This window comes from Bactrocera oleae, chromosome 2 (assembly GCF_042242935.1).
Source record: "Bactrocera oleae isolate idBacOlea1 chromosome 2, idBacOlea1, whole genome shotgun sequence".
Taxonomy (NCBI): domain Eukaryota; kingdom Metazoa; phylum Arthropoda; class Insecta; order Diptera; family Tephritidae; genus Bactrocera; species Bactrocera oleae.
The window spans coordinates 99956124-99973053 of NC_091536.1; the positions used below are offsets into that span (position 1 = coordinate 99956124).

The following is a 16930-nucleotide window of genomic DNA, read 5'->3' on the forward strand; positions in this document are numbered from 1 at the left end:
TTAATAGAATTAAAGAATATTTTAAATATAGAAATAAAGCTATTTTTGCATGATAAAATATAAAATAAATGTCTAAAAACGAATTAGTGAAGTGTTAGTGGATATAAAAGTGAAAAATATAAGTGTATAATTCATTTTAAATCGAAAATATACGTAATTTAAATAGTTCAAATTTTCAACTTTAAACGTAAATATCGCGAAAACTATACGTTTCCCGCGGTTATATATATAAATACTCTTAAATTAAATTATAGTCGAATACAATTATTTATAAATAGATAGACTATTTTAAATAGTTGGATTTTAGATTTGATCTTTTACGAGTACATTATGAAAAATTATATAAAGGAAACTTCCCATGGGAATGGAGAGCTTGGTGCGTGGTCCTGCGACCTCTGCACCAATCCCCTCCGCCGTTTTCGAGCCGGCGATCCACTCAACTGTGAAAGTCGGGTAGGTAAGTTGCTCTCTAATTTCCAATGAGAAATTTGGGCATCTCTTTATCTCTGGTCAAAGCGGACGATAGACGCGGTGGTGAGTATTTATTTATATTGCGCTTTAATAAGATAAGTCATATCAGCTAATTCGGTCTACGATTTTGCGTCGGTCACTAACTGAAGCATAAACCTACACGACATACCTAACAAAAAAGTATCGAGTGTAATATTTAAAGTATCGAGTATCAAATGGGTTCTGATTGAAATTATGCATCACAAGTTATAAGTTGGCCACTTGTGTTGAGGATTACAATTTTCCAACAAATATTCAGATAAATAGGTGAAACAGTATAAATATATTTTATACTTGTTATTCCAATATTAAGATAGGCTTTCTTAGATTCTTCAAGTATGGTGAGTACAATTCATATGAATTTTACTAAATAATTATCTTTGTTTCACATTACATTGCAGATGCTTTTTATGTTATTGTTCAGTCGTCAAGGAAAACTACGATTGCAGAAATGGTACATGGCTTATCCAGACAAAGTAAAGAAGAAAATAACTAGGGAATTGGTAACTACGATCCTTGCTCGCAAACCCAAGATGTGCTCTTTCCTAGAGTGGAAAGATTGCAAAATCGTTTATAAGCGGTAATAATAGAAAATAGTAGTATTTTACACAGTAGTTTGACGCAAAAAGAAATTCTATTGCATTACATACATTTATATAATCTGGTATTAAAAATGGGCTTTAATTATATACAAGTTAAACGCTCCGTTCCCTGGAATAATATGAACGGACATTACATTATTTCAATAATAGGCTAATTTCGATTTTATAGACATAGATTTTTATTGTCCAAACTCGTAAGTTGCTGGCAAGGTGCGACCAGGAAAAACGAAGGGCACTGCGTAGACGGACTGGTCTGAAAAGAGAAGCAACAAAAGGGTGTAAACTCGGTTAATCCAAACTTCATGTGTTTGTTTTATATAGCTAAAAAAAAACAAGTTGAAAGCCGGCCGCTTGACTATTGTTGATTATGGTGATACGCAGGTTATGGTAGTTGCGTTGGAAATTAATTTCTTAAAACATACTATGGGTATAGAAAGTTAGTAGTAGCCGTCAGTGTTGCCCCTCAGTTGTAGGTCGATAGTGGAATCACTCCAGTCAGCCTTACAGCTGAGAGCAACTTTAAACTTCTTTGTGAATTTTACCCTTTTTGTAAAGGCGTCTCTTGCAAAGAGGATCAGTGGTGTAGCCTCACCTAGGACCTTAATTTGTTGAGACGAAATTATCTTAACTTGTCCATACCCTTCTGCTGCCATAAGTAGGTATACTTCGCTGTCGCTTCAAGGGCTGCGGTTGGTCAAGTGCGCATTGCCCCAGAGGCGCAGACGCAGGCAAGTCTTTGCAACTTCGATAGTTGAAGTTCTATCGAAGTCTGCGATGCCTTCGATGCCAAGCAAACACAGTAACAATAGGTTTCACGATCATGATATACTGATGATACTTGGTTTACAACCCCAGGATATACCGCCGAGGTGTCTGCATACCATGAGTGCATTTGTAGATTGTAGATTTAGACAGTGTTATTTCTACATGCCTATTCCACCGTAAGGTGGAGTTTGATGTGAGGTATAGGTATTTGACCTCCTTAGACATCTCTAACTCCCTCCACCAAGTGTTAGTGTTCACAAGCCAGGAAGAGATCATATTTTTGTAAAAGGGGTGATGGTTATTTTTAACGGATTAATATCTAACCCAATGGGTATTGCACCATCCCTTTGCTAGGCTTAAGCTCCATTGAACTATATCGCAGAGGGTATTCACAAATTTGTCTCTTGCCATTATAACAACGTTGTTGGCATGCCCCTGACACCGAATCCCATTGCTTGTAAGCAGCTCAATTTACTATGCGTGAAACGTATTGTCAAAAAACACCTTCGATGTCAAAGAAGGCCACATCGCCTCCTCACAATTTTGCAGAGGATTCTGGATTTCAGCCGAAAGTTGGTACAGAGCGGTGTAAGTAGACCTACCTGTTTTGTACGCGTGATGATTTGCGTACGATCTTCAACGCCTTCGATCTTATATCGTTGTCTATAATCTTTTCCATTCCTTTCAGCATGATGTCTCAATAGGTCCGAAGGGTTTAGCTAATGAATAGTCTTTCATTCCTACCTTAGGTATGAAGATTACCCTTCTCCACGGTTCTGAGTTATACGCCATCCCAAGGTTGTCTCTTATCAGCCCAACAAGGTGTAGCAATACAGCTTGCCCTCCTTGATGCAGAAGTGCGGGAAAGATGCCATCCGCCCCTAGTGACTTATATTTTAAGAAGGAAACCAATGCCAAGAAGTGCGCAAGCTCTTTTATCCGGCAATTCACATTACGCCCTTCGACAGACAAGACCAAACGATGTGTTACCCGACGGCCCTTAATCAATGTTTCCAAATAGGGATCATATCGCCTCATTAGCATCTAGCAGTATATTGGAATTCATCCATGTGCTGGGGCTAAGTGAGTCGTTGTGACTTAGGGGAGGGCACAATAGACCCTAGATCGCGGTGCATACCTCATTCCCTATTCTACCCGACGGCTGCACAAAATGCCAAAAGACCGCGCGTCACTTACTTTCACCGATAAGAAATCATCCAAATCCATTGGGTCTGATAAGAATTAAATGCTGATGCTAAAGCATCTAGGCTCGACGGGAGTAAGCTTCCTAATCAAGGTGTTCAACCTGTCGCTGACCACTCTTCAAATACCCGTTGTGTGAAAAACCCACTACTGAAATTTGGGAAATCCGCTAACAAAAGCGGTTCCCCAATAGTGAAGACACTTGAGGCCTTGCTACTGCTGACGATGTCCTCTTACCGTTACTGCGAATTTCCATCACCTTGTACGCTGATGATTGCAAGATATTAACTTCGGGCAATGGAATCGATGGCATGTGCTCAAAACAGCTATCTCTCCGACCTTTCTGGCATTTTCTCTGCAAGAAGCTTAATACTCTCCCACTAAATCTACAGCGACCATTTTCCCTAACTGGACGAAGGAATACACTCTGGACCTAAACATTACAGTCGACGGCATCACAATTCCGACGGTCAATAACCCTAAGATATTAGGTGTAACTTTTGACAGCCTGTGCTCCTTCACCCCTCACACGACCGCGATAACTACCAAAGTACAGAGCCGCAACAAAACCCTCAAGGCACTTGATGGCAGCAAATATGGTCGCCTGAATGTAGTACAAATCAGACGAAGAAGCTTCAGGCATGTCTCCAGTCGAACACATGTACAGCGATGCCCGTATGCTTCCGGTTAAGGAACATAACGAGCTCCACTCCAAGCAGTTTCTGCTGATATGTTTTCGCAGAAACCACACCTGCAGTCATCTGCTTGAAGCGGAACAACCGGATTCTCTCACTGGAGAGATCCCAGATTACCTTCTTTGTCCTTGTATTGACCTTTCCTCTATACGTCAACGGGTTCTGGACCAATAGGATGCCCAGGTTATCCGAAAGGAACCTACTCGCGATAACAGCGTAGTCACCTGGTCAACTTTTATGAGGGCTCTGGGGGTAACAGGTTTGGTTCTTTGAGGGGTAAGTCCTCTTCGCCGCAGTCCTCATTTTTACCACAATACTGCTCCTTCAGACTGACCACCTAAAAGTTGCAAAATTTATATCTTTCATACATTTGAAAAATTTAAGGGTCTTTGTGCCGAAAAACATCAAATAAGGAAGAGCTAAGTTCGGCTGTAACCGAACATATTTTACTCTCGTAATTTGAAAAGATCAAATACTTTCCAGTGTTGCAAAACTTTATATTAAGTATTAAACAAGTAATTAAGAGCTAAGCTCGGGTGTAACCGAACATTTTTTAGTCTTGCAACTTGCAAAGATCAAGGAAGGGAAAATACCTTCAGGTGTAGGAAAACTTTATATTAAAAAATGTTGTAAAACAATTTAACATTCATTGCTCGATGAAATTGTAAATGGATTACAATCAAATTTGTTATTTTATTAAGTTATATTGCAATATAGGTCATATACTCACTTAGTTTTATTACTATATTTATTGCGGAAGTTCGAAAATCTTTATCTATATCATTGAAAACCAAAGGCAAAATAATTTAATTTGTTAAGGAGTTTTTTTTTTTTTTTAAGTAGGGGGAACCATCGAAAGCCGAAGTGTGATAGATAGGAACTGCAGCTAGTTACAGCTAATTAGAAACGTTCCCTTTTTACGGTTTACTACTAAATTCGCTCAGTTTTGTAGTTGTGCAGTAGAAGTATTGTTAATTTTTTTCCCATAGTACATGCGTTACGTTATAGAAGGTAAATAGAGTGCGACACCTAATTAGAAACAGTTGTTTAAAGTACCATAATTCCATACGCTGGTAAAAAAGCAGCAGCTGTAAACCTGGCCTACGCAGCTCCATATCTGTCCTTCGTCAGGCTGGAAAGACATACAAAAAAATTGCAAATCAGGTCAAATGCTAAAAAAAAAATGGTTTCCAATGCCATAAGGCATATACAGAATTTTAAAACCGGAAAACTTCAACAGAAATAAACCGCAGAATCACTACCATCTCCCGAAGAGACCCAAAGAATTTCTCTACTGACATTCTACGTGAAATTCAAGACGAGTCGAATCTGAACTTCACGGCAGGGTAGCACGCAAAAAAAAAAGTCTGACTAAAATTCAAAGGAACCACGCGTAGACTTCGCCAACTCTCATTGGTCTTGGACTACAAATCAATGGAAGTATGAAGCATGGTGGAGAATCAATAATGATGTGAGGATGATTTTCCTGGAATGGTGTTGGTCCATTCTATAGGATTTAAGGAATTCAATATAAGGAGAAATACGTTGACATCCTAAAAAATGTCATGTTGCCGTGGGCTGAGGAAATTTGCCTGTTATATGGAAATTCCAACAAGATAAAGATCAAAATCACACGGCAAATTTGGCAAAAAAGAATTTTGATGAAAATTCTATCAATGAATCAGACTTGAATCCTATAAAACATCTCTGGGGTGATATTAAAAGAGCCGCCGGTACCAAAAATATCCCAAATATGTCCTTTTTGATGAAGTTAGGACGGCAAGGCAAACAATACAAGTGGTACGCTGTCAAAGTCTTATAACATCAATGCGCAATCGATCTGAAGCAGTATTAAAGCAAAAGGGTTATGCAACAAAATACTAACTGAAAGTAAGCCAATTTTTATAGTACTATTATATTTTGCTGATAAAATTTTTCCGTTTCTAATCAGTTGAGGCACTCAAATCGTTGATTCCACATGTTTTGGTATAACCCTTTGTAACAAAAACGAATTTTAAATTAAATTTTTGCTATTAAAGTTTAAGTTTATCACATGTTTCAATAAAATGAGTGAAATAACAATAAATATAGTTTTAAAAACTAATAAACACGCATAATACAAATATTTGTCGGTCAATATTTCTGTCAGTTTATATCAGGAATATATTAGTTTAAAGTGGTTTAAAAGCGTATTGCGTATTTGGCCACACGTAGTTTTTCACTTTTTTCAAGGATGCCTTTGAGTAAATTTGTTATTCAATTGATAGCATGGATCGCTGATGCTTTTAACTGCATAGCTTTAGGGGCATTTTTGGATAGTACATGCTTGTATTTGGATACCTTTTAGCTGCATAGTTTTATAGTCGTTGTACGATTTCGTCTATTTTCACAATGTGATAGGAATGGTTGGGTAACCTTACATACCAAATTTGGTCGAAATTAGTTCGATAGTTCCTGAGATATAGAATTTAACCTAAAGGTTGGATGCCACACCCATTTTAAAATTTTACAGCTCTTCCCACAAAGCTCTTCCCTTATTTAATGAGTTATTGCATTTTCAGTAGTTTTCAACATAACCGTTATATGGGGAGTGGGAGTGGTTGAAAATTGAGCTCTAAGATTCCATTACATACATACATCGCAAGTTAATATAAGCGTGTTAGATTAGGTTTGAGGTATGCACCGCGACCTATGGTCTATTGTGCCCTATATAAGTAAAATATATAAAAATACGTGATTTATTGGAAAATAACATCATTTACTTCAAAATAGATTTTAATTACCTGTCAACAGCTGTATATGAATAACCACATCCGAAAACATAATCGGCCAACGGTTGTTTGATATAAACAACATGTAAGTCGAATTAAGGTTAATAATAAAAAAAATTATGTATCAAGATTTTGATGTGTCACTTTGAATGGCAGCATATGCTATAGCAGATTTGAACAATAACCGATTCTAGTGTTGCTTTGGAAAATAATCCGTGCCGAATTTCGTGAAGATATCTCATTAAATAAAATTGTTTTTCATGCAAGGTTTGACTTTGATCGATCAGTTTTTCTGGCACCTATGTATATCCTATCGTTGACTGATATCGGTTCCGACGAAAGAGCAGTGGTGACTTAATACATTGGGAGTAGCAATTTTTTGCTAACAAAAAGAGGAGTAGTAGCAGTACCAGGCGAGACACGACCAGCTGACACTTCAATACATTGAAAAAATTATCTTGGAAACAAAGCTACCTGAATCTCTTATGCAAGTTTTTCGTTCATCCCTTTCTTACACATGTAGGCAATAGCATAAATGAATTTATGCGTAAGAAAGGGATTAGCGAAAAAACGTGTATAAGAAATACAGATAGCTTTGTCAATTCGGCGTTAAGAAACTGTAAAAAATAATCTCTTAGGGCTCTCTGGTAACGTATGATTTGACCTAGAATTGGCTTTCAGGGCATTAGATCAAATATTGGATTATAGTTACTATCGGATAAATAATTAAGGTATACTCATTAATTATAACTTCATTATTTATAACTTAAATAATTAAATTCAGCGAACATTTCAATAACTCTAAAAGTTGTTTATTTATCACATGCTATATTTATTAGCGTTATACTAAAAAGAAAAGTTCGGCTCTAAATTTGGTATGAGCAGCGTTTAAATATAATTAAGTTTATTCTATGTTACAAATCTTAAGATGAATGAAGCAACTAAACACAGTTTTGTTAAAAAGTATTTGTACAGCTTATATATTATAATCAGTAATATTTTTTCTAATTTATTTTAGATATGCGAGTTTATATTTTTGTTGTGCTATTGAGCAGAATGATAATGAATTGTTAACTCTCGAAATTATTCATCGTTATGTCGAATTATTGGATAAATATTTTGGAAGTGTAAGTATCTGAATTATAATGAAATCAATTATTTGTCTGTATAGAGTAGGAAATTTAACCATCGCTACAAATCTGATGCCAATTTCTTTATTTTTATACCCTGAACAGGGTATATTAAATTTGCCACGAAGTTTGTAACACCCAAAAGTGAACGTCGGAAACTCTATAAAATATGCATATGTATAATAATCAGTATGACAAGCTGTGTCGATTTAGCCATGTTCGTCTGTCTGTGCATCCTTCGAAACATCTTCCAGAAACCCTCGATCGATATTTGCGATTATATTCCTAAAAAAGATTTCCTTTCGCATAGAAGATGTTTTATAGTCTCCTATTCTTCTAACTCCTGATAGCTTCTACAATAGTCATTGTATGGGGCATGCCTGCCAATTAGAGAGTGAACTATTAGTAATCTTACTAGAGTTTTTATGTCATTGCTTTTGAATTTTAATGGACGGCATGTGTTACCCATATTCCATTCATGCCACGTTTGCCTGCTTGTTTAGCAAGTTAGGGGTTGACTCCACCGAGATTCAGCTATTTTTATAACATGTTTGTCTTTTGGCATATGAATTCCTACTTTTCCTGAGTCTAATTGTAGGGTGGTGTCTGCTCTGGCTAGTTGACCTGCTAGACAGTTACCAGGAATATCAGTTTTTTAGCTCAGTGCAACCGAGAATAACGTTTTTTCTTGTTTGTTGAATATCGTTACAATTAATATTACATTTTTACATTTGTGTCTTAAAGACATTAGAGTGTAAAAATATACTTATAATATTATGACATTGTAGTTTTGGGAGATAATTAAATAGGAATTAAAATTCTCAGTATGATTTGAAATTTTTCTTACTAAGCATTCTCTATTTAGGTTTGCGAATTGGATATAATTTTTAATTTTGAGAAAGCATACTTTATCTTGGATGAATTGTTAATTGGTGGAGAAATACAGGAGACTTCCAAAAAAAATGTGCTCAAAGCAATTGCATCCCAGGATTTACTACAAGAGGTCAGTACACCAGAAGCATATGACTTGTAGAACTTTAGATATAAATACATAATATTAATAATAAATGTAGAAGAGAGGGCATATTTTTTATAATAGCTATATTTATATGTTTTGCATTATATTCTACTTTTTAGCATTAAAATTTATTATCTGAATATAGATATTCTATAGACCAAACTCAGCGTTATTTGTAACAATATTAATATTTATCATAACTTTTTCATTTTTTTTTAGCATTAAAATTTATTATCTGAATATAGATATTCTATAGACCAAACTCAGCGTTATTTGTAACAATATTAATATTTATCATAACTTTTTCATTTTCCTTTGTATTCTTTTATTTAATATATTTATTTTTTAAATTTACTCGCATATAATCAAACATACATATTTCGTTTTGTATTCTGTTTCTATACCATTATTCAATCGGTAATGTTTTGTCTGATAGGCAGCTTTCTTTGTTAGCTATCTCTTTGCAAATCGGCACACTTTCAGGGGATGCTTTAGTCCCTTCATTCATACTTCTGAAATGCAACTCATTGGTCTCTAATGAGATAATATTTCAATTCTTTTCAAACTTCGATTCCAAAAAATATAATCGACTATAAAGGTAAATTCATATGAGCTGTAAGTAAACATTTGGAATCATACAGCCTATTACTGTTTGTAGTGCACTTTTTCTGCGATTCTTATAGTGTTTTCTTTTCTCGATGAAAATGTTGCCTCATTATACGCAACATTATATAGTTTTCATCTTTTCTGAATTTACCTTTATCACTATGTCATTATTTGTTTCTTCAATTATTGTAATTAAAATAAAAAAAATTCAAAATTTTTATTTCACAAAATTAAGATTTTAGAAGATAATTCGAATTTTAATGCATTAAACTAATTACTGATGTTATTAATATTGTTACATAAATCAGTTGATTACAGATACATATATTATTAGATAAATTGTTATATTACTTAAAGAAACTGTATTTATTTATGTATGTATTGACTTATATTTTTTATTTACGTTGTAATGTTCTGCATGCATGCATGCTTAAATATTAAAAATGTCTGCGTGAATTAAATGTTTCTTGTAACAAAATATTTATAAATGCCCTAATCCCTAAAAGTAATGCAAACGAAATTCCATTATTTGCTTAGCAAAAACCTTTTAAGTGTTACAATTACCATATTCACTTGTTATTAAAAGTAAAAGTGTAAAATTTCATCATTGTCTATGTTTGTTTGGCATTAAAGCCTTCTAGGACAAAATTCATAGTTAATTATATATTTATGGCGGAGCGTTGAAGAATAAAAAATAATTATTTATTTTGAGTGTATAAGCGAGTGACAATATAAAAATTCATTGTAATTTACTCAGAACTTATTTATTTCGCAAAAAATGGGTTATGCGTTGCTCATTTATCTGCCTTTCAGATTAAAAATATCCATGACTTCTTCAGAATATATTTTTCAATAACAGTACTATTCATATTAATAATAATTATGACCGCAAGTGTTTTTGTTTTGTGTTTGTTGTATATGCTTAATTTAATTTCGATTGCATGCTGCATGTAATTATCGATGCCTTCTCTATGCCTTGTTTGTATCCTATATGCATTTTTCAAAAACTCGTGTCAAATTTATGTACATAAATTAAACAAATTTATTAACAATGTTTTAACCTCTTTTTATATTATTATACAATTACAATTTATGCTTACCCCGCAAAAATGACGAAATCGATTCGCAACTACAACAGGATTTCAATGAGTATTTAAATTGATTTAATATACTTATTCTACTTATTACAAAATACTTACTTATGCACATTAATTTTTAATGTTACTATGTACATAACATACTAACCTTCGTTGGGTTTAATACATTAAGTACCAAAGCAACTGGTTTGGTTAAAGTTGAGTTGTTAATTTGTAAATCTTACATTTTATAATTTACATAAATAATGTACATAAATATATACAAAGGATCACACGAATAAATAAAAATTAAACTATTATACAACTATAAATTAATATCAATACCAAATCGTCTATTCGACGACAGCCAGTTCTACATTGCCGGAATTGTGCCGGATTTTATGATGACAGGCTTTTTTTTTTAGCGATCTAATCCTTCTAGATCGGTAAGTAAAAATATAATATACATATATATAACGTGGTTGCTCTTTAAACTCTTGATCCATACCGGAATTAAGTCCGAGACAGATTCGGAGAAATATTTCTGCTCATTCACCTTTAGTGTTAAACGGAGCAACGGAACGGTCTCTAGAAGTTCATCCAGGAATAAGATAATTAGGACCTACTGACCCGTCACATACGTTCCTAACCAACCACTGTAAATGGTGTTGTCAACCAACACTCGAGTGAGACAACTATTCCAGCAGGTATTGTAACAGACAATGCGATCTATACATTAAAGCTTAATCTCTGAAGTATTACGTTCGTAGCAAGACATATGCGAGACCTTTACTTCAGTTTTGCCTGTCTGCTTAATGTATGGCTCTCTCTCTTCGCGATATAATAATAACTAGTTCCGACATGATAAGTTTAAAAGGCATACTACTACTAGAGCTCTTACTTTTATAAACGCTTAGAAAACTAGTAGGCGAAAAAACAAACAAAACCTATTTCTAAGAGAACTATTCTTACAATTGTCTTGTCAGACCAATATCTTGCTTTATGAATACGGAATACAATAAATGTCTACTTATGCAATCGACAACTTATCTAATAACTTTGAACTCAGAGCTTCCGTTATATGATGGCGATGACAACTTTCTCTAATTTCTTAGGATTTTCCTTTTCACTACAACAGTTCCAAATATGTATATACATATATTGTTTATATAATTGATTTATAAAATATTTTTTATTAAATTCGTAAATTAATATATTGTACTTTAATAATAGTAATATTTACTGTTTGTTTACTTGTTTAGTTTTAACGCTACCGCTAGTAGTTGTTTATTAAAATTACCGTTTTATTACATTAAACCTACCCAGACAATAATGTATTTATTTCTACATCTTATTTATTTTTTTCATAATACATATATGTATAAGTACAGGATCAAGATTTTTTCTTGCACATATTACTTATACATATACTTTTAATATGTTTAGTATACGTATGGTATTCATTAAAATTTATTACTTGCGGTATATGTTTCTTGGAAGAAGTTAATGTTTCGTATGGTATTCAATAAAATTCATTACTTGCGGTATATGTTTCTTGGAAGAAGTTAATGTTTCTTTTACATGTTCATTTTTAAAAAATTAGATAATTCATATCTTATCTAATTGAAAAAAATTATAGAAGTAAACAAATTAGAGGTTTATTTGAAAACTTACGTTTAGTAATATAATTTATCCCATATAGGGAACCTTCCGCCGTACCAATAGTTTGGGGAAAAATAACCTACAGAATAATTTATCTGAGCAAATTTGCTTCATTCACTCCCCGAAGTATGTGTGTTGTACTGTGTGATCGTTTTTGTTGTTTATATTGTATACATGTGTTATCAACACCAAATCTACAGAATACATTTATAATTGATAAATAAGATTAATATATTAAATTAAATACTACAATTTTTTAAATTCATAAAAAAAGTATTTGTGAGTTATGTATGTCGGTGAACAAAAAATAATTTTATTTAAATAAAATATATGTATGTTCTACATAAAAATATAATATAATACTCAAGTATTATATGACATCGGCGTTTCGATCGAAGTAACCGAGATAAAAAGAAACATAATCTTATATTTTTAATACATTAGTATACCGAATTATATATTTATTAATACATAAATGTAATACGTTCAATTGATATTAGTATTAAATAAAGAAAACCTGTTAATGTTAGATTTGCGTTGAAGACTTTGCAGTAGATCCCAAAATTTTATCACCAGTAGATTATGTTATTTTTTAAAATTATACACTCCTTAATTATTATTCTTAATTTAATATTTATTTCCTGGACAAGCGGACATCAAATTACTTTATAATTATTTTATGCTGTGCTAAATTTAAAACTTTGCTATCTATCATAGTTGCTTATGTATAGATTAAGAGGTATTATACACTCTTACTTTGTTTTTTTTTTTTGTTTTTTGTGTACTTTAGGATGAAGCTGTTGAGGGCACTTTAAGAGACATTGGACTACTGTAAAATGTTGTAAGAAACACCCTATAAATAATAAAATACCGATCTTATTTTGAATTTACATTTAATAGTTTAATAATAAGGGAAATTTGGTACTGTTCACAAATGTAATATATATGTAAAAATAATAAAGTGATTAAGAACGGTTTTGACAAAATCGGACCGAATATTTCAAAATAAAATTTTTATTACTGATATTTTTTATAACAGTGGCTAAGAAACATGTACAAGTACATATATCGGTATGTTCATGATATGCAAATGTACATGTGCACTCTTGTTATCATAAAACTCAGTGAATAAATTGGTTTTATTATGGGAAAAGTAAGAGTAAACATATTTAGTCAAGAGAACGGACTCTTTTGCTAGTGTTTTCAATGACTTTTTTTTTTGTAATTTTTATTAATTTTAAATAAAATGTGAACAATAAGACATAAATGAGCAAATTGTCAAATTGCCATATCAATATCTAAGAAATTTCTGACAATGTAAGTATTTTCAAGTATTACATGCTAGACATGACACATGTTGACAGATATTTCTAAGATCGTAAAGTTTTTTCTCGGATTACTGGACCATCCTGAGCAGCAAAGCTTATCTGTATTTTTGATTAAATAAACAAAAAAAAAGCTTTTGAGTTACAATTCTGCAACTAAAACATATCAGAAAAGTACAAATAACACCGGAAAATGAATTCAAATGCTGGAATGATTTGATATTTACTAATAATGTTTATATTGAATTCATGCGAAAAATATTGTGGTTTCTTTAAAATCAACACTCAACTGTTAAAAAAAAAAAACATTTAAACATAAAAATATATGTTGGTATATACTGCTGTTTAATGATGCATATGTATATATAAAATATTTTTATCACCATTCATGTCCTTTATCGTAATTTTAATTGTGTGCCATTGGATGTACGAAAGTTTCAAATTAAGCTAGTATATTGTTAAAAATCTATCCGGAACGAATCCGAATTTATAAGCGACCAAGGCGAATACAATGCCGCAGAAAATAAAAGTAATGAACATCTAACCAATAAAAGTAAATATTAAGTGTAAGCCATTTTACAAATTCTATATTAATTAATATTACTTAAAAATTCTATTTTTTAATTTTGGGGTATAAGCAATTGTGTTTTTCGAGAAAAATTTTAAAATAAATTTTAATTTTACATGTGATTACAATGATTTTTGAATACCTTCGCAAAAGCGTAATTGTTACATTTACTCAAAATAGGGTGCAATAAATGCCTGACTTTAAAATTAAATAATTACGACAGAAAATTGATCGCAGTTGCAGCCTGATAAATTATTAAATTTACCTAAATCGATATGCTTGATAACATATTTAAATGGTGACAATTTTTATAAGATACCTGAATTTTATTAACAAAATTTAACAGGGGTGATGCTAAAAATACACACTAGGGGTGGATATCTGTGCTTCTATTTATATTCTATGTTTTGTATTGATTATGCATATACCATATAGCACCAAATTATTGAGGATTATATAAGTTGTCAGATCATGTTGTATACATAAACGATTGGTTTTATTTGTTTTGAAAATTGGAGAACTTGTCAGAAATCTTTTAAGAAAAGTGGTATCATAAATAAAATTGAATTATTTTTAAAATATTAACGCTCGGTTTTCATTCAAGTAAGCCACATAAAGGGCATATATGTGTATGTATACTAATACTACATCCTAACTGTAGCGTGTATTAATATTTTTACATTTTTTTTTGTATTGGTTAATTGGTTTTTAAATTATTATTTTTTATTGTTTCTATTTCACCGTATTTTTCTGCTATACACTTGTTGTTGTAATTTGCATTTTAATTTGATAAATACGGAATTTATTTTCACTGATGTATAGCTTCTATGTGGCCTCTATAGCTAATTAACGGATTTCAAACTATTTTTTTGTCTAAATGTATACTTAAAATGTTTGTGCTGTGTACATATGTATGTATACATACATATTTCTGTTTTACAATAAACACTACATAATCTGATTACTTATTTGATCATACAAATACTAAAATATTGTATATGTAGCACTATTCCCTCCTACTTCTTAATACTCGTATTACTTGTCTTTAATGGTTGTAATGTGATCACACTGGAAGTTTTTATGTACAAACACTGTAAGTATATGTATTATTTTTAATTTAATATACATTTAGACAAAACTGTTCAACTAACATACTATTGCCATAATCTATATTAATTTCAAATTTGTACAGAATGCTATAATAAGATTAAATACCGCTGTTCGGTACTTCAGTTATTACTAAATGACTTACAAACAGATTATGGTTTCAAACTAAGTTCGTCGTCTTATTACTCAAATCATTTGCTATTCATTTTAGGACGAGACTCCACAGGGCTTTTTCGATGACCACGGCCTCGGATAAATAAATGGGTTATCAATACATTGACTCAGCTGAGATTTTGAGTTATTGCATACGTTACACTGAATAAAATATTATTATCATTCCTTAATTTAAAAATACACTAAAAGTTTTGCAAAAAATAAAAATAAAAAATAAAAAAAATTAATAAAATAAAATTATTAATATTTTGTACCGGAAACGAATGTTTCTAGTTTTTAAAACACTGTAGTCCGGTCGTCATTGTTAATATTGAAAGATACAATAATGAGGCCACTGCAATTGGCAACAATGGCGATATTTTTTCAAATAAATGAGTGCAGTCAACTTTTTACATAACATTTGTTTATTTATTTCACTTACTTATTTAGCTTCATCAAATGCGCTCTTGCCAGTATAACTTTTAATTACAGAGCGTAAATAAAAGTAACCAGACACGACACACGTGTGTTTTTTATCGGTATGAAATCCTTTTGCCACAAATCTATTTTACATTCGTACTTTAACCTGTAAACAAGTGCGGGAATCAGCAGATAAAATTAATTACATCGTAAGCGCACTATTTCGCACACACGCAAAGAGAGCCAGTGAACCTGAACAGGCTATAGCTTTCGAAATTCCTCTAGTTTTCCCCTTGAGGAGCTGCAAATGGCCGCTGGCACTAACAAATCACCCGGTCCGGACGGAATACCAGCAGAAATATTTAAAATAAATACTGCAGAACGACCAGCAGGACTCTTAAATGAATATTAAGATCAACATAATCTCAAATAAGATATTCATATAAAATCAGAGCTAAATTTAATATATGGAGTATATGAGAATATATATCGTCACATAAAATCAAAAAAGTCTTAAGTTACAGAAAATTCAAAATCGACTTTTTAATTGATTATCATGTACCGTATCATAACACATGTTCTTTTAAAATTTTATAATTCAACAACCAATAATAGCGTTGCTATTAACCAAATTCAAAAAACCCTTCGTGCAAGTGTAACAAATTTGCCAACCAAGACAGTAACTTACGCCTTTAGAGAAATATTTTGGACACAAGGGAACAATCATCACAAAAATATTCTCCCTCAATTCTAATACTAGACCTTACAGATTGACCGATATGTTCAATAAAAAGTCAGTCATGTTGCCTGCGGTCTACATATTTGGTGCCTGGGTCCGTAAAAAGTTGTTCTGTTATTCTGATAATTTCATTGATGTTTGATTTGTAGATTGTAAAGTGAAAGACTCAGAAGGAATTTAAATATTATATGGGAAGTAAGCGTAAGCTGTGATCCTCTGTCTAAATTACAGTTTTGTATCTTAATTTAGTGCTTAGTTATGACATTTTACAGGTTTTCGTTAAATGGCGTTTTGCAGACGTGACAGTGGTACGAGTATGCCCATCTGTAATACCAAGGAACCAAGGGTGCCAAGGAACATATGCATATGTAGTAAGTTTCATCAAGATATTTAAATTTTTAGTAAAGTTACCGGTTGCACGGACAGACGGATATCTATCTGGACTAATTTTAGGTGATACAAACAACCGTTAGGTGAACAAACTATTATACTTTGAAGCAACATGTTGCGAGAGTAAAACAATCAAGCGGATAATTTAATTATACTTCTTGTAATTCTCATATAAATTTACATTTTTGTG

The 16930-nt window shown here is 32.2% G+C and overlaps 1 protein-coding gene across 5 annotated transcripts; it reads left to right on the plus strand.

Moving 5' to 3' along the window:
• The first annotated feature begins 691 nt into the window (after window positions 1-691).
• On the plus strand, window positions 692-15609 carry AP-1sigma (AP-1 complex subunit sigma-2). 5 transcript variants are annotated; one of them, XR_011395032.1, is made up of 6 exons: window positions 692-851; window positions 912-1090; window positions 7565-7673; window positions 8542-8679; window positions 10439-11083; window positions 11147-12928. XR_011395032.1 is itself a non-coding variant. In XM_014232740.3 (5 exons), exons 1-5 carry the CDS (start codon window positions 849-851, stop codon window positions 15292-15294), a joined length of 474 nt encoding a protein of 157 aa, XP_014088215.1. In that variant the 5' UTR covers window positions 692-848; the 3' UTR covers window positions 15295-15609. The 5 variants fall into 5 exon arrangements, 4 of the variants coding, with proteins under 4 accessions (XP_014088215.1, XP_014088216.1, XP_036213514.1 ...); XM_014232740.3 differs by lacking the exons at window positions 10439-11083; window positions 11147-12928 and adding an exon at window positions 15250-15609; XM_014232741.3 differs by lacking the exon at window positions 10439-11083 and having other exon boundaries at window positions 12829-13049.
• Window positions 15610-16930: the final 1321 nt, after the last annotated feature.